The 25,695-nt window shown below is 46.5% G+C and overlaps 1 protein-coding gene across 1 annotated transcript in view; it reads left to right on the top strand.

Annotated features, from left to right (window-relative positions):
- Positions 1–25,560, top strand: part of Tbc1d22b (TBC1 domain family member 22B) — a 57,372-nt gene extending 31,812 nt beyond the window's left edge. The window contains exons 9-13 of the mRNA XM_090355756.1: positions 13,129–13,235; positions 13,612–13,687; positions 15,180–15,307; positions 15,579–15,674; positions 23,620–25,560. Coding sequence (XP_090211882.1) covers positions 13,129–13,235; positions 13,612–13,687; positions 15,180–15,307; positions 15,579–15,674; positions 23,620–23,748 — 536 coding nt within the window. The 3' untranslated portion in view covers positions 23,749–25,560. The remainder of the gene's footprint in view (positions 1–13,128; positions 13,236–13,611; positions 13,688–15,179; positions 15,308–15,578; positions 15,675–23,619) is intronic.
- Positions 25,561–25,695: the final 135 nt, after the last annotated feature.

The raw sequence follows: 25,695 nt of genomic DNA, 5'->3' as shown, positions 1-25,695 counted from the left end.
GCTTATATGGGGGATGGAGAGGGCCAGAGAGAATGCCAGGACCTTGGTTTCTCCCTGTTCCTCCTTCCCCCCTACCCTCAGGTTCTCCTCACCCTGGAGAAGGCTCACTTTCATGAAGGTGTGTGGGTTTTCTGTCAGTTTCTACTTCCTCCCCAAACCAGCCTAAACTTTGAGGGCCCTGTTCCTCTTCTCAGTTTCTTTACTCATTGTGCTTGGAAAACCACAGAGAGACCCGTCTATCATGATCTGGTGCTTTGCACTTTTACTCAGATGAGAGCTTGTGTAAGAATAAGAGTATTGAAAGGATCTGGCACATGCCTGCACTTCTTACTATTGGGGAAGCTGAGGCAGGAAGATTGTAGCCTGGGTTATGTAGCAAAACTCTTCCTCAAGAAAAAAAAAAAATTGAACCAGGCATCTCATATCACTAGCTACTCAAGAGCCTGAGATCTCAGAATCATGGTTTGAAGCTAACCTAAGCAGGATAGTCCATGAGACTCTTACCTCCAGTAAACCACCAAAAGCCAGAATTTCAGCTGTGGCTCAAGTGGTAGAGTGGTAGCCTTGAGCAAAAGGGACAGTGTCTATACCCTGACTGGCTGTATATGTGCACATGCACACGCATATACACAAAAACATTGCAAAATACTTTAGTAAACACCCCATAGGTCTTTGATTGCACAGATGAAGTAGGAAGTTCTCTGTCTCCTTGTATAGCCAGAATTAGGGCTGGTGGGTCATTGTGAATTTCTTTTTTTTGCCAGTTCTGAGGCTTCAACTTAGGGCCTGGGCACTTTTGCCCTGGGTACTTTTGCCAGGTAGAGTGGACTGGCACTCTTTCACTTGAGCCACAGTACCGCTTCTGGCTTTTTGTGTTTACGTAGTGCTGAGGAATCAAACCCAGGGCTTCATGCACTCTAGGCAAGCACTCTACCACAAAGCCACATTCCCAGCCCATAGTCTTTATGGATTTGGGGAATTACCTCATTCTAGTCAGCTTTTCTAAGGGAGCCTACAGGGACAGGGTTTGCTCTTCTACCAAGCAGTCTCATCTCAGAAAGTTAAGGCATCTAAGTACCAATTTACTGTGCTTCCCGCCGAACTGGGAATGAGGGTGGGGTCCCTGTCACCTGCCCTCTGGTGGTCCCACTCAGCCTTCTCTTCATCTCAGCCTTGACTCTCTGCACTAGGTCTTTCTGTGATATGTATAACTGTTTTCTGCTTGTAGGATCTGGTTGATTAGTATGCACACACACACACACACACACACACACACACACACACGCACGCGCACGCACGCACACACTGATCCACAGCACCTCAGGTATGAAGGGTGCACCTTTGCACTTTGTAAGGATTGGTCTGGATGAGGCAGCACAGAGATGTCCCTCGACCACAGACCTTACCTGGGTCTTTAGTGTCTCTGACCTAGGAAGATGGAACCCATTCATTTTTCACAAGAACTTGTTATGCTCAGTCGCAAATGCATGTCATCACCCAACTTAAACAATAACTATCCATTTGCTCTGCACTCATCCTGGTGTAGTGTTTTGTTGTTAACATAAGGCCTTGGGCCATTTTCATAATAATAACTGTGGCTGGGCACAGTGGCTCATGTTTGTGATCCCAGTCACTTGACTGGTGGAGATTGGGAGGATTACTGGGCAAGGCCAGCCTCAGTAGGAAGTTGGTGAGAGAGACCCTATCTCCAAAGAAAGCTGAGTGTGGTGGTGCCTACTGTTATCCCAGCTAGTCTGGAGATGTAAATATGAGGCTTATGGCCTGGATCAGCCATGCAAAAGGCACTTGAGAAAATAGAACAAAAAGAGCTGAAGACATGTCTCAGAGGGTAGAACATCTTCCTAGAATGTGTGAGGCCCTGAGTTTTAAGTCCCAGTTCTGTTTAAAAAAAAAAAAAAGTGGGACCAGGAGCGTGGCCTAGTGGCCCAGGGCTTCACGCATGCTAAACAAGCACCAGTACCACATACACAGAAAAAGCCGGATGTGGCACTATGGCTCAAGTGGTATAGTACTAGCCTTGAGAAAGCCGAAGGACAGTGCTCAGGCCCCGAGTTCAAGCCCCAGGACTGGGGAAAAAAAAAAGTAATAATGGCTTTCTAATATGATCTAATATATATAGTCAGTGAGGTCCAGGTGAGATTCACATGTTATATAGACTTGGTTGATAAATCTATTTGCCCCCTCTTCCCCATTTCTTTCCTTTAGGAGTCTGTAGATTTAGTCAGGGTTTTTCTGGTTTTCAAGCAAAGACCTTGTCACCTTGTCATGCAAAGCAGTAATACATTCTAATTTCTAAAGTCCTGTTTCATTTGTAAAATACTTTGACATATCTGATTTCAGGTGCAAAGCCCAAGGGTGAGAGATTAAATGAGCTTCCCACTGATAATCCTGATCTCTGACCTTCAGCCCATGCCTGAGATGTGACATGGGATCTCACCTTGAGTTGTGCTTAGATGAGGAATGGCTCTCCTTAAACTATTCTCTGCCCAAAGCAGGCAGCACAATTCTTCTTCCCTCTTTACCTAAAGAAAAAAAACAACAACAACCATCCAAAACAAACAAAAACTATGGCAGAAGAACATTCTCATTGAAAAAGCCCAAGCAGTATAGAAGGGATAGCATGTCCTCAGGTGAGATCCCTATTGTTAGTCTTTTAGTGTGTATTTCATTCCTTGTGTGTGCACAGAAAAACATATTGTGTGAGGGGTGTCCAGAGAAATGGGAACAAATAGTTTGGGTTTGTACTTTCCTGCACCTTATTCATTTTTAATCTAAAAATCTCATATCCAGCTTTCCAAGTGTGGACATTTAGATCTTTATTTTTAGTAGTTATTTCAATAGTTTATTTAGCAGCTTGTTCATTTGTGGAAGAAATTTAAGTTGCCTACAATTTTTAGCTATAATAAATAACATTGCAATGAATAGCCTTCTACATATTATATATTTGTGTTCCACTGCATATTTCACCTCAAGGATCCTAGAAGTGAAATTTCTTTTTTCTTTTTTTTTTTTTTTTGCCAATCCTGAGCTTGAGCTCAGGGCCTGAGCACTGTCCTTGGACTTTCTCAAGGCTAGAGCTCTACCACTTGAGCCTCAGCACCACTTCCGGCTTTTCTCTATGTATGTGGTACTGAGGAATCGAACCCGGGTCTTCATGCATGCTAGGCAAGCACTTTAACCACTAGGCCAAACTCCTGGCCTAGAAGTGAAATTTCTTAAGAGCATGCCAAATGAGTATTACTAAATTACACTTCAGAAAACTTGTATGCTAGCTACGATTGGTATATACACTTTTCCTTTCATCCTTAGCAAAACCAGAGAGACCTGTTAAGCGAGGTCTTGGCCACTGGTAGATGCACTATGGTTTATTAAGGTTTATTTTAAGGTTTTATTTTCACTTGCTTGTCAGTGAGATCACATATTTTTCTTTTCTTTTTATTTATTTTTTTTCTTTCCTTTGTTGGGACTTACAATATAAGGCCTGGTAACTCCTTTTTTTTTTTTTTTTTGGTGGGTCATGGGGTTTGAACTCAGCCTGGGCGTTGTCGCTGAGCTCTTCACCTCAAGGCTACCACCCTACCCTTGAGCCACAGCCCTACTTCCCCTTTTCTAGTGATTAATTGGAGATAAGAGTCTCATGGTCTTTAGTGAGGGGCTGGCTTTGAACCCAGATCCTCAGATCTTAGCCTCCTGAGTACCTAGGATTATAGGCGTGAGCCACTGCCCTGGCTAGGGCCTGGTACTCTTGCTTGGCTTTTTTGCTGACAGCTGGTGCTGTACTGCTTGAGCCATATCTCCAGTCCAGCTTTTTGCTAGTTAATTGAAGATGGAGTCCTGTAGACTCATCTGCTTGGGCTGGCTTCAAAGATTGATTCCTAGACCTCAATCTCTTGGGTAGCGAGGATGGCCTGGGTGAGCACTGGTGCCTGGCAGGGCACCTTATGTGTATGATATTTGTTTCCTTTGTGGTAGTATTTTCAGTCATTTACTAGTCGTTGCTTTTTGTTTGTTTATTTTTATTTTACACTGGGTCTTTGTTTTATATATGGTCTTGGTACATAGCCCAGATTGACCTTAAACTTGGAATTCTTCTGCCTTAGCTTTCCAAGTGCTAGGATTGCAGGCATGTAGCACAATACCTAGCTCTTTATTATTATTTTTTTTGTGTGTGGGTCATGGGACTTGAACTCTGGGCCTGGACATTGTCCCTGAGCTCTTCAGCTCAAGGCTACCGCCCTACCCCTTGAGCCATACTCCCACTTCCCATTTTCTAGTGATTAACTGGAGATAAGAGTCTCACAGTCTTTAGTGCCCAAGATGGCTTTGTAGCGAGGTTATCAGATCTTAGCCTCCTGAGTAGCTAGAATTATAGGCCTAAGCTACCGCCTGACTCTTACTCATTTTTAAAAATGGATTTTTGGTTTGTCTTGTTTTGTAAAAGATGTTTTGGTAGATTAGATATATTCATCTTTCATCTGGTGTGTGTTAAAAAGATGTTGAATCACATGAAATTGCTAATATTCAAGTATTTTTGCCCCTAAATGTGGAAATTTTGTAAGATTTATTTTTATACTTTTTTCCCAGGCCATCATTTTTGTTTGTTTGTTTGTTTTTGCTTTCCTGGAGCTTGAACTTAATGACTGGGCATACCGTGTTTGAGCTTCTCAAGGCTAATGCTCTATCACTTGAGCCACAGTACCACTTCCGGCTTTTTCTATGTATGTAGTAACCAAGGAATCGAACCCAGGGCTTTGTTTATGCTAGGCAAGCACTCTACTTACTAGGCCAAATTCCAAGCCCTATCATTTGTTTTTTATTTCGATTTATTATGTCTCCTATGTAGAACTCAACCAAATTTTATTTAGATTTTTCATCTAGTAAATATTTATTGAGCCCTTATTACAAGTTTAAAACTATAAGAGTGACTTCAGAAGATAATGTGGAGTGGCTCATAGCTATAATCTAGCTACTCATAAAACTGAAGTCTGAGGACTGAGATTTATTTATTTATTTATTTATTTATTTTACATTGTGAAGGAAAATCACGGTTTCGTTTATTTTTATGAGACAGATTATGAGTGCATGATGAAAAAACTTAAGAGTCATCATCAAACTGTGCCAAGAACATTGTAAGAAATTGCTCAGGGAGGACTGACATTTAAAGCCAACCCAGGCTGGAAAGTCTGTAAGACTCTTATCTTCAGTTAACTACCTAAAAAGCTATAAGTGGAGCTGTGGCTCACTCATAGCCTTGAGCATAAAAGCTTAGGGGTAGCCGGGCGCCAGTGCCTCATGCCTGTCATCCTAGCTGCTCAGGAGGCTGAAACCTGAGGGTCACAGTTCAAAGCCAGCCCTGGCATGAAAGGCCTGTGAGCACTGGCCTTGAGCTGAAGAGCTCAGGGACAGTACCCAGGCTTTGAGTTCAAGTCTTGGGACTAGCATTAAAAAAAAAAAAAAAGGTTGGGGCAGGAGTTTGGCCTAGAGTGCTTGCCTAGCATGCACAAACCCAGGTTTGATTCCTTAGTATCACATATATAGAAAAAGCCAGAAGTGGTGTTGTGGCTCACGTGGTAGAGCTCTAGCCTTGAAAAAGCCCAAGGACAGTTCTTGGGCCCTGAGTTCAAACCCCAGGACTGGCAAAAAAAAAAAATTCCACTAGTAAATTGAGTTGTAAAGTTTTACTCCATTTGGATGGCTTGAGCACTGTCATTGGGCTTTCTCAAGGTTAGTGCTCTACCACTTTAGCTACAGCACCACTTCTGGCTTTTGCTATGTATATGGTACCCAGAAACTGAGGAATCGAACCTGGGTCTTTGTGCCTGCTAGGCAAGCATTCTCCCACTAGGCCAACTCCCAGCCCTTCATCGCCATTCTTAAGTAGTACATTTCTTTTACTAGTGTGTAATCTCTCTTTAGAACATTACATAAATCCTTTCTGTGGCTCTGCTTCATTCTCCATTTAGGTCTATTCCTATTCAAATACAATGGGGCACAGAGGCACAGATTTTGATTTGGTGATTGAGTGAAATAGAGGGGAAGAGAGAGAGGGGGAGGGAAGAGGGAGAGAGGGGGGAGAGGAAGAGAGGGAACGTGTATACTCTCAAGAGCATGTGTGTGTTTAATCTCAGTCTCTCCACTCTTTGTCTCTGTCTCTGTGTAATACTGAGATTTGAACTTAGCACCTTGTGCTTGCTGGGCTGAATATTACATACTATGGCCATTCTACATACCCCTCTGTTCCCCGTGCTAGGGAATAAACCCATCACCTTACCTCTGAGCTACAACCTGACCCTCCCACATCTTATCTCTCCATTCATTGATGGATATAAATTATGCTTAAACCACGCCTGCAGACTCCTCCCCAGCTTCTAGGCTTTTCTGTGTTGCCAAGAGGCAACATTGTGGGCCTTAAAACTGGTTCTCTTGGTGGCCGGGGAGGGAAATGGGGACCATGACATGAGAAAGGGTATCAATGTATGTGAAGTAATGCACCTTCTATCTGGTGAATATAATGTAACCCTTCTATTAATTACAATTAAAAATATATATGAAAAAAAACTGGTTCTCTTATCTTGAACCACTTTTCTCCCAAGTTAATGGCGGCATCCTGACAAGGCAGCTTCTATGCAAGACTTTTTTCTTTGACAAGCCCTTGACTTGGTGACAGTAGCAGATTGTCACTGGTGGAGATAGAAAGGCTTGAGACCGTAAGAGGGATGACCTGTGAGGGGATGAGGCAGTATTATCCAGTGTGACTGACCGTGTGGATATCAAACAAATACTATGTGTATCATGAAGTCCAGCACAAGAGTAGCGTGATCCGAAAGATGAGACATGTTCCATTTTCAGAAGAGGGATGCCAGGTGCAGTGGCTCACACCTATAACCCTAGCTATTCAGGAGACTGAGATCTGAGAATCAAGGTTCAAAGCCAGCCCCGGCACTAAAGTCTATGAGACTCTTATCTCCATTTAACCACAAGAAAACTGGAAGTGGTGCTGTGGCTCGAGGTGCAGGGCGATAGCCTTGCGATGAAGAGCTGAGGGATAGCACCCAGGCCCACAGTTCAAGCCCCACTACCGACCAAAAACTATTTCTTCCTGATTGGGTGATATGTACATTTCTTTCCTTTTGCTTAGTATGAGCTGTTCTCTTTCTCCTCTTGAAAACTGCTAGCTGCTCAGGAACTAGCCCTGTTTTGCTGGGCATGGCCACTGGGGGGCAGTAAAGTTCTTTCCCGACAAGGTGCTGAGTGGGGTAGGAGAGGGAATCACTGCTCAGTCTGCAAAGTGCTGAGTGTGCAGTTTGTGTCAGCCACTGTGGGTGATAACCATGCTTTCAGGGATTTACTCAGGGAAAATAGAAGAAGTGGATAGGACTATTCTTAGCAACTCAACTACAACAGCTGCAATAAAATCCTCATGTCCATTAAAAGCTATTCATGCCATGGAATAATATTTAGAAGCAAAGGAATATATGCTGATTGAATGCCACAAGAAAGAACCTCAAAATTATTAAGTTGAAGAGGTGCCAGCTACCAAAAATGTACCTACTAGATGATTTGACTCCCTTTAAGTGCAGTCCAGAAATAAGCAACGAGTCTGTGATAATTAGGATTTTCCTTTTCTCAATTTACTTTTTTGCCAGTATTGGGGCTTGAACTCAGGGCCTGGATGCTGTCCTTGGACATTTTTTTCTCAAGGCTAGCACTCTGCCACTTGAACCACAGCACCCCGTGTATGTGGTTCTGGGAAATCTAACTCAGAACTTTGTGCACGCTAGGTGAGCACGCTACCAGGAGGCCATGCTCCCAGCCCTCAGTTTACTTTGTGATCATTAAATACATGAGTTTTCTCATGAGTCCAGGTTTTATTTTTAATCTTATTCTTATTTATTTATTTATTTTTATTTTGTCAGTCTTGGGGTTTGAACTCAGGGCCTAGGCAGTGTCTCTGAGCTTCTTTTGCTCAAGGCTAGCCCTCTACCACTTGAGCCAAGTGCCACTTCTGGCTTTTCCTGAGTAGTTTCTTGGAGATAAGAGTTTCACAGACTTTCCTGCCCAGGGTGTCTTTGAACTGCCATCCTGAGGTCTCAGCCTCCTGAGTAACTAGGATTATGGGCATGAGTCACTAGGGTCCAGCTTGAGTTTAGGTTTTAGAAGCCAACCGCAAAGGAGGGAAGCTTTGGAAGGCAGGCCATCGCCAGCTTACCTGGAGCCACTTAGCAGGTCACAAAAGCTGGGGCTTGCCATGGGATCCTAGTTGGCTCCTGTCAAGGCCTTAGGGCAGTGCATGGACAAGTTATTCTTGTCAGTTTAGGCAAAACAGGTTCTTTCCAAAGCTGTCAGCATGTCTGTGAGGCACTTAATAAGCTGGCTTCAGGCCCAGGACTCAGGAGTTCTCAGCACAAATCATCAGGTGACTGAGCCCCATTCACTTCAGCATTTTATCAGCTAATAAATGAGCATGTTCTATTCAAGCCCATAGTGGGCAATTTGGTTTTCATAAAGAGCTTTTGAGTTTCCTCCTTTCAGATGGCTTGCCTTTTAAAATAGCCATAAAACATCTCCAAAGCTCTCATTTCCTCCAGTCTGCGGCTGGCTGTTGTCGCTTGTCATGCCAGCCAGCCTGCCCTCACTGGAGACTGCGTGACTGGCCTGGCATCCAGGTTCCGCTTCAATTATGTGTTGATTTCCTCAAGTGGACGTTTAATGATCCTTCCGAACAGATTGTTTATGCCCAATTCAGCTCTACGGAGAGCAGTGGCTCCTCCTTCCTCCACTGCTGCTTTCTGGTGCTCTCTGCTCACAGTTTTTGACTGAACATTTGAATTTTATCTTCAGAGAACGAAGGAAACACAGTGCTGGTGAAGGGACCCCAGGTACCCAGTAGCCCTCACCTAAGTCCCCAAATAGGGTTCAGCACAGCTCCAGGTACTGAGAATGGCCGCCTGCCCAATTGTGACCTCTTGTAGTGATTGCCTTCAAGACCAAAAAGTGAAAGCAGAAACTTTTGACAATTGACGTTGTTGGGTTTGGGGGGAGTTTTTGGTTAACCATAAGGCTTAAACTCAGGACCTGGGATGCTGTCTCAGAGCTCTTTTGCTCAAGGCTAGCCACCCTACCCTTTTGAGCTATAGTTCCACTTCTGTTTTGTTTTTTTTGTTGTTGTTGTTGTTTTTGGCAGTCCTGGGCTTGAGCTCAGCACCTGAGCTCTGTCTTTGGACTTTCTCAAGGCTAGAGCTCTACCACTTGAGCCTCAGCACCACTTCTGGCTTTTTTCTATGTATGTGGTGCCGAGGAGTGGAACCCTGGGATTCGTGCGTGGTAGGTGAGCACTCTACCACTAGGTCACACTCCTAGTCCCCACTTCTGGTTTTTGAGTGGTTAATTGAGATAAGAACCTCACAGGGACTTTTCTACCCAGGCTGGCTTTGAACTGAAGTCCTCAGAGCTCAGCCTCCTGAGTAGCTAGGATTATAGGTATGAACCACCAGGGTCCAGCAAAAATTGACTTTTTTTTTTTTTTTAGTTGCTTGTGGGGCCTGGGTGCTGTCCCTGAGCTCTTTAGCTCAAGGCTACTGTCCTACCCCTTGAGCCGTAGCACCACTTGTGGTTTTCTTGTGGTTAATTGGAGATAAGAGTCTCATGGACTTTAGTGCCTGGGCTGGCTTTGAACCGTGATCTTTAGATCTCAGCTGCCTGAGTAGCTAAGATTACAGGTGTGAGCCACCATGCCTGGCTGACTTTTTTTTTTTTAAGGTATGTTTTAGGGCTGCAAGTTTGTCACTTTATATTAGGCAAGGCTATGCAATAGAGATCTTAAATGTCAACATAGAAGCATATTTGTCCCTCATATAACAGTCGTGATTAACATTTATGTAATGCTTATTTCATGCCAGGGCTGTTGTTATCACTTCATATTTGAACTCAGTATAAATCATTTTGATATAGTGGTGATAGGACAGGGAAGAAATGAGCCACAGAAGGCAGTCATTTGCTAGGAGGGATGTTGGGAGTGCTTGGCGGTCAGGATTTGGGCTCTGAGTTGGCTGAAGAGTCTGTACTTGGCTGGTGGGCTAAGTCCCCCTGTCCCTTGTGGCAGTGTTGCATTTAGTATCCCAGTGTTCAGGAATCTGAAAATTCCCAGGTTGGAGAAGATTTCCAGTTGGATCTTCCTGAGGGAAATGCCTGAGGAGTGGAAATGGCTTTTGTCTGAAGTCTTTCTTGTGAGTGGCATGGTTTCCTTGAGCCTCTGTTCTCTTGGTGAAGGAGCTGCAGTTGAGGGTGGGGAGTGGCGTGCGTGCTCCCTGATGAGGAGAGGCTCTCTTCCTTCCCCACACAGTTGGGAGGCTTCTCCAGAGAAGGGACTGCTTGCGCCTGGAACCTGTAGAAGCTCTCCTGCAGGCTCCCTGGATATGGCGTGGTTTGCGGGTATTTGAGGGCTCTGTTCCTGAGGACATGAGAGGCAAAGTGGCAGGGTGGCCCCGCTGTGAGAAATGAGAGTATGTACAGAAACCTGGAAAGATCTCAGCGATGGAACACAAACAAAAAGCAGGATTCCGAGCTGGGTCTTTCTTATGGTACAATATGATTAAAGTAATATATATGCCACCTAAAAAAATTACGTAATAAATGCTTCAGTTAGGATAAAAGGAAAAGGTTGTTTTTTTGGAAGGCTTTTTACATGCGATTTTTCAACTGAACCTTTTTATGTTTTCTGAATTCTTTGCTTCTGTAAGCTTAGGGTTGTCTTACAAACCCTTTTTAAATTCAGTTTTGGTGATAAAAGGCAAGTGTAGTCAATTTGTGGTTCTCTTTTTCTAAAATAATGTGCATTTTCAGGCACCATAAAATTATGCTTATTGTAGAAATTTTGAAAAGTCCAGTAAAGCTTAGAGAGAATAAAGTCTTTTATTTCTTTTACCTGGGGAATAAGCACTATAAACATTGTGATATATTTTGCCTTTCCTCTGTGCTTATGTAAACATACATATTATATGTAGAGTAGTTGAAAGTCTACCATATATAATTTTATGCCTTGTTCCTTCCTCTTAACACTGGGGCATGCTTTCTAGTGTTGTTGTATACATACTTGTAATAAACTTCATCTTAAGTTGTGTGCCTACTGTGTGCTGGGCACGGAGTCATCATTGTACATGTGCTAACCACAGCCATACTTTTCAAGCTAGACTTGTATCGCTTTCCCAGGATCATAGCTTTTCTGACAAAGTATTCTGGTGTCTGCAAGAGGATTTTTTGTTGTTATTATATAGTCCTTGATGTTCATTAAAACAAACAAACTAAAATCCAGCCAGGCCCTGATGGCTCATATCTGTAATCTTAGCTACTCAGGAAGCTGAGATCTGAAGATTGTGGTTTGAAGCCAGATTGGGCAGAAAAGTCTGTGACTCCAGTTAGCTTACCTTCCATCCATCCCCAAATACATACAAAGGAAAGCTGGAAAGGAAGCTGTGGTTTAAGTGGTAGAGTGCTACCTTTGAGCCAAAGCTCGGGGACAGCGCCTATGCCTTGAGTTCAGTGCCTAGGTGCTGTCCCTGAGCGTAAGCCCAAGGACTGGCACAAAAACAAAAACAAAGCAAAACAATTCTTTAAGAAGAATGAGAGTGGATGCACTGGTGGCTCATACCTGTAATCCTAGCTACTCAGGAGTCTGAAATCTAAAGATCATGCTTTGAAGCTGGTTCAGGCAGGCTCATGAGTCTTATGAGGCTCCATGAGTGCTTCTGCTTGTCCTCTTGACAGGCATGCAGTGTGGCTGTGCTGTGGGGGAGGGGAGCCTTTCTGTGGCTGGAGGGTTTTTGAGGATCTCACATATTCTCCTTGCTAGAAGTCAAAGCATACAACTTCTTGCTCTCATTGCTTATGTACTGCGGGCTTGCCATGAGAAGCTAGTAGTGTTAAAGAGGTCTTGTGGATAAACAAGTGTGGAAAGTACAGGTAAACAAAGGTGACTTCTCCACTGCTTGTTGTTGTTGTTGTTGTTGGTCATGGGCTTGAACTGTGGGTCTGGATGTTGTTCCTGAGCTCTTCAGCTCAAGGCTACAACTTTAAGCCATAGCGCCACTTCCGGTTTTCTGGTGATTAATTGGTGATAAGAGTGTCATGGACTTTCGTGCATGAACCATGATCCTCAGATCTCAGCCTTCTGAGTACCTAGGATTACAGGTGTAAGCCATGGGCACCCAGCTTCTCGACTGCCTTTTATTTTTGCTCAGTCCTGGGGCTCAAACTCAGGGCCTGCACACTGACCTTGGACATTTTTTTGCTCAAGGCTAGCACTCTGCCACTTGAGCCACAGCGCCACTTACCTGGCTTTTTCTGTGTATGTGGTACCAAGGAATCAAGCCTAGGGCTTTGTGCATGCTAGGCGAGCACTCTACCACTAGGCTACACTCCCAGCCCCCTCTCAACTGCTTTTGTATGCTCTAATTTTGGTGGCTCTTCCAACATGGTGATGTAAAACCCAGTGTTGCTCATCTGTATTTGTTCCCTGGGCTTGTTCTTTTCTTGTGACCTACAGGATTGGCATTTTGCAGAACCCATCCATCCTGGGCAGTAGCAGCTTGGTATAGTTAAACCCCAGAAGCACCCACAGGCTTGATTCTTCTTCCTTTACTTTCACCCCTTTACTTCTCAGTCTCGAGACCATGTGTCTGCCTTGTCAGCATTTGGAGTCCATCCTTACTTTGAACTGTGGGGGGCGGGAGCTACCTGACCCCGCTGTTCTCATTATACATATGTGTGACTCTGCTAGAATGCTCTCTGAAATTTAAAAAAAAAAATGTGTCCAACTATCTCTATTGGACTGAATAGAAGGCCTGAATTGGTCAGTTTGACAACTGAATGAACAAAGGGGAGAGACAGATGTGCTAGATTCCACAGGCTCAGTGTTGTAAGGAGGATTGTCAGGAACTTCTGAGCCACAGAGTCCCCTTACTCTGGGGAATAGGGCAGCCTCATTCCTTGACATCAACTTTACCTGGTTCTCCCTTGGCCTGAAGGACTCTGTTGAAGACACTAGGCTCTATTTTTCTCTCTCCATTTTTAGATAAGACCTCTGGACTTTCTTCACCTTTTGTTTTACAGAAGAGGATGTGGAGAACTTTGACGTGACCAACTTATCTCAGGACATACTGCGAAGCATTGAAGCTGACAGCTTTTGGTGCATGAGCAAGCTGCTCGATGGGATCCAGGTGAGCTGCTTCCACCCTTACAGGCCACATAGGCCCCAGGTTCCTGCAGGCCAGTCCTTAACTCATTGCTCTTCCGAATAAGGCAGGGTCACCCATCCACCATGGCCCCTCTACCTCTTTCATTAGCTTCACAGTGGTCTCAAGTCCTCAGAGCCTGAGGACATCTTTAGGGAGCTCTGGCTCTTCCTTCATAGAGAATTCCATTTTTCTGTACAGTAAAGGGTTATTACTATTGTAATGTTAGTTCTTTTGTTCTCCCAGACACCATCTGGAGTCGGGAGTACTAGGTTTGGAAAGATAACCTGTGCTTTTAACCACATTGCAGCAAAGGTAGTTGTTCAGTCTGAGTTTAACCTAGACTCTCTTGCATTTGCAGGATAACTATACCTTTGCACAGCCAGGGATCCAGAAGAAAGTCAAGGCACTGGAAGAGCTTGTCAGCCGGATTGATGGTAGGTTCCAAGGAGCCAGAATTCCCTAGCAGTAGCTCAGCCTGGCCCTGACACAGCCAGCGGTACTAGGGCCATGAACCTTTCCAGATGCTGGCTGTTATTTATCGACAGCTCCAGCATCTTCCCCATCTTGGCAGGAAGGGGAAGAAAACTCCACTGCTCTCCTGAGTGCATCCTTCTCCCTAGGCTTCTGTCACCCCATTCTCAGTTCTCCTTTAGTATCTCTGCTCTGTTGCCCTGGCCACAGCTCTAGTCTAGCCATTCCTACATTTCTGCCACTTCCTCCTAGAAGGGCTTACCCCCTCTTCCCCCCCAAACTCGTGCTCCTCTCAGCATTTTTCTACAGCCTCCTCCTGACCATGCCCCTTGTATGCTCTACACCCCCTCTGGCTTCCCATCACCATTATCGTCAAATCTGGAAGTCACCCTGTCCTGCTGTTGCACTCCTGGGCTCATAGCAGTCTGGCCTACCCCAGTGGGACCTTCTTTTGTTCCCTAGGGAATCAAGGACAGACAGACTCCTCCTGAAGCAGATGTCTTTAAGGAGCAGGAACTCCACAGGGGTCCCTGGCTGTGCTAGAATTGCAGACTTTGGGAAACCCTCCTGTTGACTGCCAGGGACATGGAGGCCAGGAGGGGAGTGAGCTAAGCTTCCTGAGGAGCGCACAGATCCCACAGGGAGACCCTGAGAAGTGGGGGGGTGTCCTCTGGTACCACTGAGGGACTCTGAAGTTACATTTACAAGCAACATCAACTCTTGCTTTTTCTTTTCTCACATTTTCACATTTTCTCCTCCCGAAAGCCTTCCAGGCTGCAGAGGATTGTCTCCATTTTATAGATAAGCAAACAGAGGGTGACACTGATGGGGGATAGTCCTGAGGGACATTAGTTGCAGGGCTGTGTGGTGGCGTGAGGGTGGGGTGTATGTTGACTTGCCCCAGGATACCACCTGGGTGGCATGGGGCGGGAACTGGGGGGCTCTGGCCTCTGTTCATCTGATGAGATACATTTTGGTGGATCGTGTCACACGTTGTGGGAGAGGCTGCCCTTGAGTGGGTCCAGTGAGCCCCTTCCACCGGCAGTGTTCAAGTCCCCGCTGGCTGCCCGTCTGTGAGGAATGCTGAGAGGAATTCCTCACTGGTGGGAAGATGGCTAAGGTGACCTCCAAGGTTCTTTTTCACTCTGGAGTCTTCTCATGAGTAATGAGATCAAGCAGCCAAATGAGCCTTATGTCTCCTGCTTTGTGGCCAGAGCAGCCTAGACGTCCCTGGGGATGTCACTGTCGCCCTGTGCACCCGGCTGGCTGTTAATGTGTGCTGTGTTGAGCAGATGGTCACAAGCACAAAGGCTTACTGTGCCCGTGCTCCCCTCTGGATTGGCTCCGCAGGGTGAGGAGTGGTAAGAAATGGGATCTGCCTTGTTGGCTCCTACAACTCTGAGGGTCAGTCTCCTAAGGTTGTGTCTCTGAGGCCAATGACGCTTCCTGTTCCAGAGCAGGTACATAATCACTTCAGGAGGTATGAGGTGGAATACCTACAGTTTGCCTTCCGGTGGATGAACAACCTACTCATGCGAGAGCTTCCTCTTCGCTGCACCATCCGCCTATGGGACACATACCAGGTAAGAGAGGGAACCCCTGCCTCGCTCTGTGCCAGGCCATCCTGGAGTGCTCAGCTCTCTGCTCTGGTGCGTGGTGCTGCAGTTCGGAAATGCCCACCGTCTCCTTTCTACTGTGTCTACCTTGGCCTTGGGATCAAGCCTTTGCTGATTCCTTTCTAGTTCCTGCCGTTGGAGGGTATGGCACCCCTTTGTGTGAGTGGGAGGACCCAGAGGCTCCCTCTTGGCACACACATGGCTTGGGGGCCTGACTTGCTCACTCTCTTCTTCCCAGTCTGAACCAGAAGGATTCTCCCACTTTCATCTCTATGTGTGTGCAGCCTTCTTGATCAAGTGGAGGAAAGAGATCCTGGATGAGGAAGACTTTCAGGTGAGCTCAGCTTGGGCTGAGGACAAGCAGAGGGTGGCAGAGCCCTTGGTAGGCTATGGGGACAGCGGATGCTGCAGCAGGTACCTATGACCAGAGTAGGAGGGGAGAAGGTGGCTCAGGAGACGCTGCCCTTCTCGCTGGACCCCTCCCGCTGTAGTTGGAGTTCTTCCCAACTGAGAGGAAGGGTACAGAGTGGCTGGGCAGGCTGAGAGTCACCCTCTACCCCCTTTTAGTTTGTACCAGTCCTGGGGCTTGAACTTAGGGCTTGGGTGCTATCCCTGAGCTTTTTGACTCAAGGCTAGCACTCTACCACTTGAGCCACAGATCCACTTCTAGCTTTTTTGGTGGTTAATTAGAGTTACGAGTCTTATGGACTTTGCTGCCTAGTTTGGCTTTGAGCCATGATCTTTAGCACTCAGCCTCCTGAGTAGCTCAGATTACAAGCATGAGCTACCAATGCCCAGCTGAGAGGCCCTTCACTCACTCACCAGTGGTGCCAGGGGCACTGTTGTTGAAGCTTGGCCCTGGGTGATGATGGCGGATGAGAGAGAAATGGCCAAATTCTGGTTCTGTTTTGTAAGTAGAACTGACAGGAAGCGATGACTCTGGATGACTTTACAGTGTATGGCAAAGGCTATGGAGAATGGGGAAGCATGTTGAATTTGAAATGCTGTTAGATGTCCAAATGGATACCCCGAATATGCAGACCAATCAAATAAACACAAGTGTGAGGACATATACATTTAGCAGCCTTTGGCTAGGTACTGCTTCAAATCCAGGGCGCAGGCTGACATCCCTAAGGAGGAGTGAGCAGAGAAGAGGTGAGCTCTGGAATACCTGCACAAGAGGCCAGGAAGAAGAGGCAGATGGAATAGAGGCCAAGAGGGGGTGACCTGTGAGAGTACAGTATGTTAGATAGCCTGGATGAGGTCACTTCCGGTTCCTGGGAAGAAAACTCTAGAAAGGCCTGTGCTAGGTGGTAGAATGCCAGGCTGCTGCTCCAGTTTAGGGTTGAGGGACTAAGGGCTGAAAGAGATGGGCTGAGAGGGCACAGTTTGTAGGTTGTTCAGAAGGTTGTGGGGGAATTTGTTTCCATCTCAAGGTGTACTTGTGGGTGTTCGCGTGCATGTGTGTGCGTGTGCATGTGTGTGTGTGTGGCAGGCATGTCTTTGTTTTAAAAGCATGACAGCTTTTTCAGAGAAGGCCAGGTGCTTTTTCTAAGGGGCAGCCTCTCCATGCGATGCAGAGTGGCACCAAGGACTCTGGAGTTGTGATTAGGTGATAGCACAAGAAAGCCTTTTCAGAGAGATGTGCCCAGCTTGCCCAGGAAGGGTTTGGGAAGAGCAACGGGAGGATGTATTGATTTCTGTGAGTTGGTGCTGGCTGTGGTGCCATGCTGCAGGCCTCTGATTAAGAACCATAGCATCTGCCAACAAGCAGCATACCTGACATCCCAGGATAAATGGGGACGGGCTGCAGGGCTGTATGCCCGGATGAGCTATCAATTTTCCTAATGTGTTTGAGGTGGAGCAGGATGTAGAGAGCATGAAGTCTAAATTACTTACCATGAGCCAGGCCTAGGCAGCCTTGTCAGGTGAGACCAAAGGCCTAGCAGTAGCTCAGGAAAGGGAAGGGATTCCTGCAACAGCTGTCAGCAATTCATAGGGCAGTTCTCTATGGCTTTAAAACTGTGCTGGTTGCTAAGTGCTGGCAGCTCACGCCTATAGTCCTTAGCTACTCAGGAGGCTGAGATTGGAAGGATCCTGGTTTGAGGCCAGCCTTGGCAGAAAAGTTATTTTAGTATGACAGGAAGCCTAAAATAGGCGGACCATGGCTCAGGTACATACAAAGGCAGGATGTGGCATCTCGTTTCATAAATAACAGGTGTGGAGGGAGGGGAGTGGCTGGATGTATGACTTAGCAGTAGAGTTCCTGCCTAGCAAGGGTGAGACCCTGAGCTCAAACCCCAGTACTGCCAAAAAACAAAAATAAAAATGAAAACAAGAAACACATTTGATATCGGATGGACTGGAGGCCCTTGGGCAGTAAACCACAGAACACTTTTTGTGTGTGGGTTAACCTCAGTTAACCCTACTGTAGAGTACTCACAAATAAAAAAATAAAAAGTGAGGGATCAAATGTGGATGCTGCAGGGCTCCTTCCTCCCTAATGCAAGAGGAATGCCAAGCACGCATTGGTGCCTGGCTGTGTTGGGTCTTCAGGAAACAGAAACACCGTAGAGGTGTGAGGAGAGGACGGAGGGCATTGTGGGAGGCTGAGGTGTGAGGAGAGGACGCAGGGTATTGTGGGAGGTTGAGGTGTGAGGAGAGGACGCAGGGCATTGTGGGAGGTTGAGGTGTGAGGAGAGGATGCCAGGCATTGTGGGAGGTTGAGGTGTGAGGAGAGGACGCAGGGCATTGTAGGAGGTTGTACTGTTGGACATGACCTTGCACCCTCTGTTGCTGAAGACTACTCACAGTAAATCACTGCACAAGACTCTGTAGGAGAATCCAGACATTGTAGAAAGCAGTTTTACTGCACTAATGATGCAAAAAAGACCCAGCTGGAATCACATTAGTACACGTGGCAGTCCCAGGAAACTTGGTCACCCCTAAAGAACTGGGACAAGTGCTAGGTAACGGTGGGCCTTCCAGGGCAACAGCGCCTCCTGCTAAAGTTGGAGAACTTGCAGAATAGTGCAGTGGTTTAATCCCTTCTTTGGAGCTGGGCTGCCTGGCGTCATATTCTCTCTGCTACTTTTCTAGGCATACTCCATTAAGCAGATAGCTTTGCTTTCTATGCCTTACTTTCCAGTAAAATGGGTACTAGTGTATATTTCGTAGGTCTGCTCTAAGGACCAGTCTGGTTAGGACACATGGGACAGGTAGAAAGGTGCACTTGACATATATCTCATAAAACAGTGAGCTTGCCAGATGTTGTGGCACATACCTGTATCCCACCTACTCAGGAGGATTGAAAGTTTGAGGCTAGCTTAGGCAAAGCTTACATAGTGAGACCGTATTTCAGGAACAAAATACAAAAATGGAAGGGTGAGCACTAGTTAGGCCAAGGCTAAAGCATTTGCCAAACCTGAGGCCTTGGGTGTAGTCTTCAATTGCTGTGAATAAAAAAATGAAACCAAAACCTCATTAATATTATCCCCATGTATAGTGTGTGCTCCTGAGTCCGGAAGTGACCAAATGGTGATAGCTTTAAAAACCAAGCTTTTGCTGGGCTCCTGTGGCTCATGCCTGTAAGCCTAGCTTCTCAAGAGACTGAGACAGACAGAGTGCCAGTCTAGTGAGAGTATGAGGCACTGAGGTCAAGCCCCCTGAACCATGGGAAAGAAAAGAAAGAAGGAAAGGAAAGGAAGGAGGGAAGGAAGGAAGGAAGGAAGGAAGGAAGGAAGGAAGGAAGGAAGAAAGAAAGAAAGAAAGAAAGAAAGAAAGAAAGAAAGAAAGAAAGAAAGAGAAGGAGCACTTTTGTTTTGTGCCAGTCCTGGGGCTTGATCTCAGGGCCTCGGTGTTGTCCCTAAGTTGCTTTGGTGCAAGCCTAGCACTCTACCACTTGAGCCATAGCTGTACTTCTGATCATTTTGGTGTTTAAGTCACAGGGACCTTCCTGCTGGGTCTGGCTTTGAAGGATGATCCTCAGAGCTCAGCCTCCTGAGTAGCTAGGATTGCTGGTCACCAACACCTGGCTTGGAAGCACTTTTTTTTTTTTTTTTTTTGCCCGTCCGGGCTTGAGCTCAGGGCCTGAGCACTGTCCTCGGATTTTCTCAAGGCTAGAGCTCTACCACTTGAGCCTCAGCACCATTTCCGGCTTTTTTCTATGTATGTGGTACCGAGGAATTGAACCCGGGTCTTCATGCATGCTAGGCAAGCACTTTAACCACTAGGCCAAACTCCCGGCCCCCTTGGAAGCACTTTTAAAAGTAGAACATTTACAGGAACACAAGTTATACCAGTCTGTGTTACATTTAGCATGGCACATAGAAAATTTACACAAGAGAAAGTCACTCACTATAAACTATTTGGATGTAACCTGCTGCCTTAAGGAGGTGTGCATGAATAGAGGACAAGCCCCCAGCTAAGAGCTGCAGTCCAGTGAGTCATTGTGGGAACACAGCATCTGTGGTAGATGTGGTGGCCATAGAACAGGTCCCACCAGGCCTCATATGGCTCAGAGCTGATTCTGAGAAGCACCGTGCAGGGGACCATAAGGGCTGATAATCAGAGTTCCCTTACATAGACAGAAAGGAAACAAGGAGGCAGTGGGCCAGCCACCACCAAATCAATGTCTGCCAGTCCCAAAAAATTCTTGCATTCATCATCTAGAAGTCTTGGAGCCAGGCATGGTGGCTCACACCTGTAATCCTAGCTACTCAGGAGGCTGAGATTGGAGGATCACAGTTCAAAGTCAGCCCAGGCACTACAAAGCTGTGACTCTTATCTGCAATTAATCACTAGAAAACGGGAAGTGGGGCTGTGGCTCAAGGGGTAGGGCAGTAGCCTTGAGCTGAAGAGCTCAAGGACAGTGTCCAGGCCCAGAGTTAAAGCCCCATGACCCCCCCACCCCCCCCCAAAAAAAGAAGTGCCTTGGAAAGATTCCCACTCTGAAGGTGTCTTTGCAAGAGAAAGGTTGGAGGTTTTTTTTTTTTCCAGTCCTGGGCTTGGGCTCAGGGCTTGAGTACTGCCCTTGGACTTTCTCAAGGCTAGCACTCTACCACTTGAGCCTCAGCGCCACTTCTAGCTTTTTGCTATGTATGTAGGGTACTGAGGAATCAAACCCAAGTCTTCATGCATGCTAGGCAAGCACTCTACCACTAGGCCAAATTTCCAGCCCCGAAAGGTTGGAATTTTTAAGTGAAGGAATGAAAGCCTGTAGAATGTTCCAGGCCTTAATAACAAACTGAATGTAAATAAATCACCTGAATCAGATGGCATCCACCCACACTTCTGTGGGAACAAACTCAAGAGTGAGTTGTGGAATGTGGCCCAAAGCCCTCAGCTGCAGGTACCTGGCGAATTGCCAGGTTGACCACTGCCCATAAGAAGGGTTCAGAGGAATCCTGGAAATGAAAGATCTTCAGCCCCAAAACAAGCTGCCGTGAGAAAGGCCCTGGTTTCTAGGCATATAAACAAAAAGTTTTAGGAAAGCCATACTGTTTTCCTGGGAGGAATGGGGGGAGACTTGCCAAATACACCAGGTGCTTTGGTGATAGAAAATCAGCGAATCCACATTTGACTTTCAGAAAGCTTATAGGCAAGGAATTGCTTTTGAAAGTTAGATTGGAATCAGAGAAAATATTTTACTAGATGCTCAGACTAGGAGATGCTTGTTTGCTTGTTCAAAAGTACTTATGTGACTGTGAAAGTTGAAGTGTTTGTGTGTGTGTGTGTGTGTGTGTGTGTGTGTGTGTGTGTGTATATATGTTGGTACTGGGACTTCAATTCAGGGCTTCTCAATGTCCCTTTGTGCTCGCTCACACGCTCTCCCCCCCCCCTTTCTTGTCCTGGGCTTGAGCTCAGGGCCCAAACACTGTCCTTGGCTTTTCTCAAGGCTAGAGCTCTAGCCCTTGAGCCTCAGCACCACTTCTGGCTTTTTTCTATGTATGTGGTACCGAGGAATCGAACCTGGGTCTTCATGCATGCTAGGCAAGCACTCTACCCCTAGGCCAAACTCCCGGCCCCTCCCTTAGCTTTTTCTGCCCAAAGCTGGTGCTCTCCCCATTGAGCAACAGCTCCATTTCTGGGGTTTTGGTGGCTAACAAACCATCAGTGCTAGGAAAGTGTTTTTACATGACTGGATACACTTTACATTTATAAAGAATGCTCCAGTATTGCAAAGTGATTTTCATACAGGATCCTTTTAAAGCTTTTGTGCTGTTCTTGCATGTCCTGTGTTCGGTTGTGCTATCCCTCATCACCAGGTAAAACTAGTTGGCTCTTCAAGATTTGTTTCAGTTTCTTCTGTGACTTCTTTGTATTCTATTTGCTTTGTGCTGCTGCTTTCCCATGCCAGGATAAGCAGTCTGGGCATCAGCTCTTAAGCTAGGTGTCTGGCTCAAACCCTATTAAGGCAAGTTCCTTAGCCTGCTTTCTTATCTGTAAATAAAGGTAATGTTAGTGCTATTGGCAGGATTAAATGGGCGAATACAAAGTATAGATAGAGCATCTGGAACCCCAGCTGGTATGTATGTACTGCTTTATAAGTGATCGCTGCCATTACAACCATTACAATCAATACTCTTTTTTTTTTTTTTTGCCAGACCTGGGCTTGAGCTCAGGGCCTGAGCACTGTCCTTGGACTTTCTCAAGGCTAGAGCTCTACCACTTGAGCCTCAGCACCACTTCGGCTTTTTTCTATGTATGTGGTATTGAGGAATCGAACCCGGGTCTTCCTGCATGCTAGGCAAGCACTTTAACCACTAGGCCAAACTCCCAGCCCCACAATCAATACTCTTGATACTCTCCCTCTCCCCCATTTTTCTCTTAAATATTCTCTGATGGGATGGGTCCCTTGTACCTTTCCTTGATCAAGGTCCCTTTTCATTTTATCTACTCATGCTCTATCTACTCTTTGGCCTTTGTTTAATTGCTTTCTTCCAGTCTTCACACATGGCTCAAATTCCTTCTTGGCCTTTTCCCTTTGGAATTTGTGGATTCTCAGCAGGAGCCTCTTGCAAGGCCCTGTTCTACAGTTTTGGCATTTACAGCTCATGCCTCTAAAAGGCCATTGCCCTCTTTCTGTGAATTGAAAACCATTCTCTAATGCTTGCCCTACAGGCATCCTACCTCCACTCCACTGCTCTGCTATTTCACATCATGTTTAACGCTCCGCTCCCCTGCACGGCAGTGTCTCTTCTCTATCCTGCACAGAAGAGCTGATTTGTTATTACTACCTTTTCCACAGCCAAGTTCCAGCTCTATCCATTTTTGCAGCATTAGGCTAGGTGGAGGCTGGGGGTGGGGAGGTTGTAGCTCTGAGATATTGCCACTAGGTGGCAGAGTGGTGCTTCACCGCTCAGCCTCACCTCCCTTCTGGGAAATAGGTTAACTGTGTAGAGGTAGTGTGGTTCAGAAGCTTTTAGGAAGTGTCTCTTAAGGCTATTATACATTACAGGTAGAGCTCAAATCAGAAAAACATATTCCCTTCTCTGAACTGCGCTTTGCTGGCTTTTTTGGGGGGAGGTGGGGCAAGTCCTGGGCAACTCAGGACCTGGGCAGTGTCCTTGAGCTTTCTCAAGGCTAGTGCCTTACCACTTGAGCCACAGCACCACTTCTGGCCTTTTCTGTGTATGTAGTACCAAGGAATCAAACCCAGGGCTTTGTGCATGCTAGGCAAGCACTTTACCACTAGGCCATGCTCCTGGCTCATAAAAACACAAGTTAGAGGGAAGATACACAATTGAAGCCAGGTTAGTACCAAGGGAGAGTTGTGAGTGAGAAGTGAACACTCCAGAGACGTTTGGATCCGCAACACAATGTTGCATTGTGTGGGCTGGGGTCTAGTGAGAGGGAAGTGGCTGAGTAAAGTAGGGTTAGCCAGATGATGGAGAATTACCATTTGTGAAGGCTGGGAGGAAAAGACAAACTATCGTTCTGTGCACCAGGTTGAAAGCAAATGGCTCAAAAGAGGCTTAATTGGATGATGGGTGGTTATTCTCCTGTCTTACGGAGTTTCACTGTTGTCATGGTCCGTTCATATTTTCAAAGAGGCAGGTGTCAGTGCATCAGGCAATCAACAGAGGCTTTTCAAGGTTTCTGGGGATAAACAAGGGGCCAAGGCTACTGGTGGCTCAGAAAATGGGAGGGTAGATCCTTTGGGTGGAGGGAGAGTGTTGAAGGAGGGGCCTCTCTCTAGGCCTGGGTCTCTAATAGAGTGTCTGCCATTTGCAATCTGAAGTCTGGGCAGAGGTCAAAAAGCCCTTCTTGCCTTCTAGGGTCTCCTCATGCTGCTGCAGAATCTACCTACAATACACTGGGGCAACGAAGAGATCGGGCTCCTTCTGGCAGAGGCATACAGACTCAAGTACATGTTTGCTGATGCCCCCAATCACTACCGCCGATAGGTGCTGTCTCCCCTGGGGACCCAGACTGCCCCCATCTTTGATGGCAATCTCATCACTGTGGCCACTGAGCGAGCCGTGGACCTTGGCCAAGAACCACTCCTGCTGTACAAAGCTCCCTCCGCAGCCCGGGTTTCAGCTTCTGGGCATCCACCACTCCATGTCTCTGGATGTGTCTCTTGGACCACTCTCAGTATTCCATGCCATGTGGATGGGCCCAGCTCTGGGAGAGGACAGAAAAGGAGTACAGGGTTGCCTGCCCCTTTCAAAGGAACTGGACAAAAGAAAAGGGGGAGGCTCAGGGTCTCAACTCACATTGTCCCTACATGGGCCAGCTGGCTGTTGCCTTGAGGCCCCCACAGATTCCAATTGCTTTTCTTTCTTAAAACAGGAAAAACACAATTTATTAAATGCCTGAGGCAGGGGATTATTAGGCTGATAACCTTTGCTTTTTTGTGACTCACTTTGAGTTGATCACAGTTGTATGTGTTTAGAAGAATCCTGGCCCCCTTTCCTCTTTTGGCTCCCTAGCCGCTCTCCCTCTGCTCTGTCTGAGCCATTGAGATGGAGGAGGCACCAAGGCTCATAACTCTGGGAAGAGGCCTACATGTAAGGGCTAGGAATTTTCTTTTTCCTTTTCTCACCAGATGTCTATGTGCAAGTGTGTACCAAGCCCATCTGCATTCTGTCACTGTCTGAACTTCTATGTCCAGTCCAGTCCATCAGCACCAGTGGGGGACAGCTCCAGTGACCAAGCAGAGAGGGATCAGGGCCAGGCAGGGAGGAGGGGATTTTTCCCCTTCCAAACCTTTTTTCCATGATGACCCACTCCAAGATATTATGTGTAAATTGTGTTATTATGTATATGGTAAAGATGTACAAATATATGTCCTTTGTAGCAGATATGATTTTATATTTATAATGTGCATCAATATGTGAAAGCAATCTAGGTCACTAGCACAGATGAAGTTGTCTGACCGGTAGCTTCTTTGATCGGTTTCTGGGCACCCTGTCTGCAGGGGGCAGACTGGCAGTCTGCTGCGGTGGGTATGGCTAAGATGGAGCCATCAATCCACACATCAGTATCTCCGTTTTTCTTTTCTCCCGTCACCGATGCCTGGACCCTGGCCCTCTCTTCTTCAGCAGTGGAACTCCCCACCCCTTTCCCCAGTACCTCCCTAAGAAGGGACTGCAGAGGCCAAAGCCCTCCTTCTTTTTCCTTGGCCCCTGCCTTTCCCGAGCAGCATCTTAGGAAGGTTGTAGGTCAGCACTGGATTCAGCACTGGATTCAGCACTGAAGCTGTGGCTGACTCCTCAGGGTCAAGGGAAAGGATTTCCTCTATGTCCCTGGAGTCTGGGGCTCTTCTCAGAGTGGCATTTGGTGTCTCCTGCTGTCACCATCACCCCCTGTCACAGCTCATGAGATGTGTGGTCTGTGTTCAGTTCATGGTGGTTGGTGGTGGTGGAATGTGTGTGTGGGAGGGGCTGAGGGCAAGCTGGCATCCTTTTGGGCAGCCACATGGTATCCCCAGAGGAAGACATGAGTGCCATTGCCAGTCAGACCCTCTTCTGAGCCACGGCATGACTGAGCTGGGTGTCTCTCAACTGGAGCTGTTCTCAGGTGTCCTTCCCCTTCCGTGTGCCTCTACTCATGTCTCCTTCACAAGTGGGGGGGGGGGTCCCCTCCGTCAGCCAGACTAACTAAAGACACTTGTGCTCCCAAGTGGTGGTTTTATTTTTTTAGTTTTTATGTTTGTATGGGAAATTGTGGGTATGGTGAATGAATTGTAAATAAATGGTGTATTTCCTCCTCCATCTGCTGTTTTTCTCCTGTGGATTTGTGTAGCCTGGAACCAAAGCTGTTTCATTTTCTTGGCATTTTTCTTGCTGACATTCATATATAAGAATCAAAGGGCCGAGAGTTTGGCCTAGTGGTAGAGTGCTTGCCTA

The sequence above is a fragment of the Megascapheus bottae genome, chromosome 22 (assembly GCF_031878675.1).
Source record: "Megascapheus bottae isolate mThoBot1 chromosome 22, mThoBot2.hap1, whole genome shotgun sequence".
NCBI classification, from domain to species: domain Eukaryota; kingdom Metazoa; phylum Chordata; class Mammalia; order Rodentia; family Geomyidae; genus Megascapheus; species Megascapheus bottae.
Note: the sequence above shows the minus strand (reverse complement) of the source record. Positions and strands in the feature narration are given on the sequence as shown.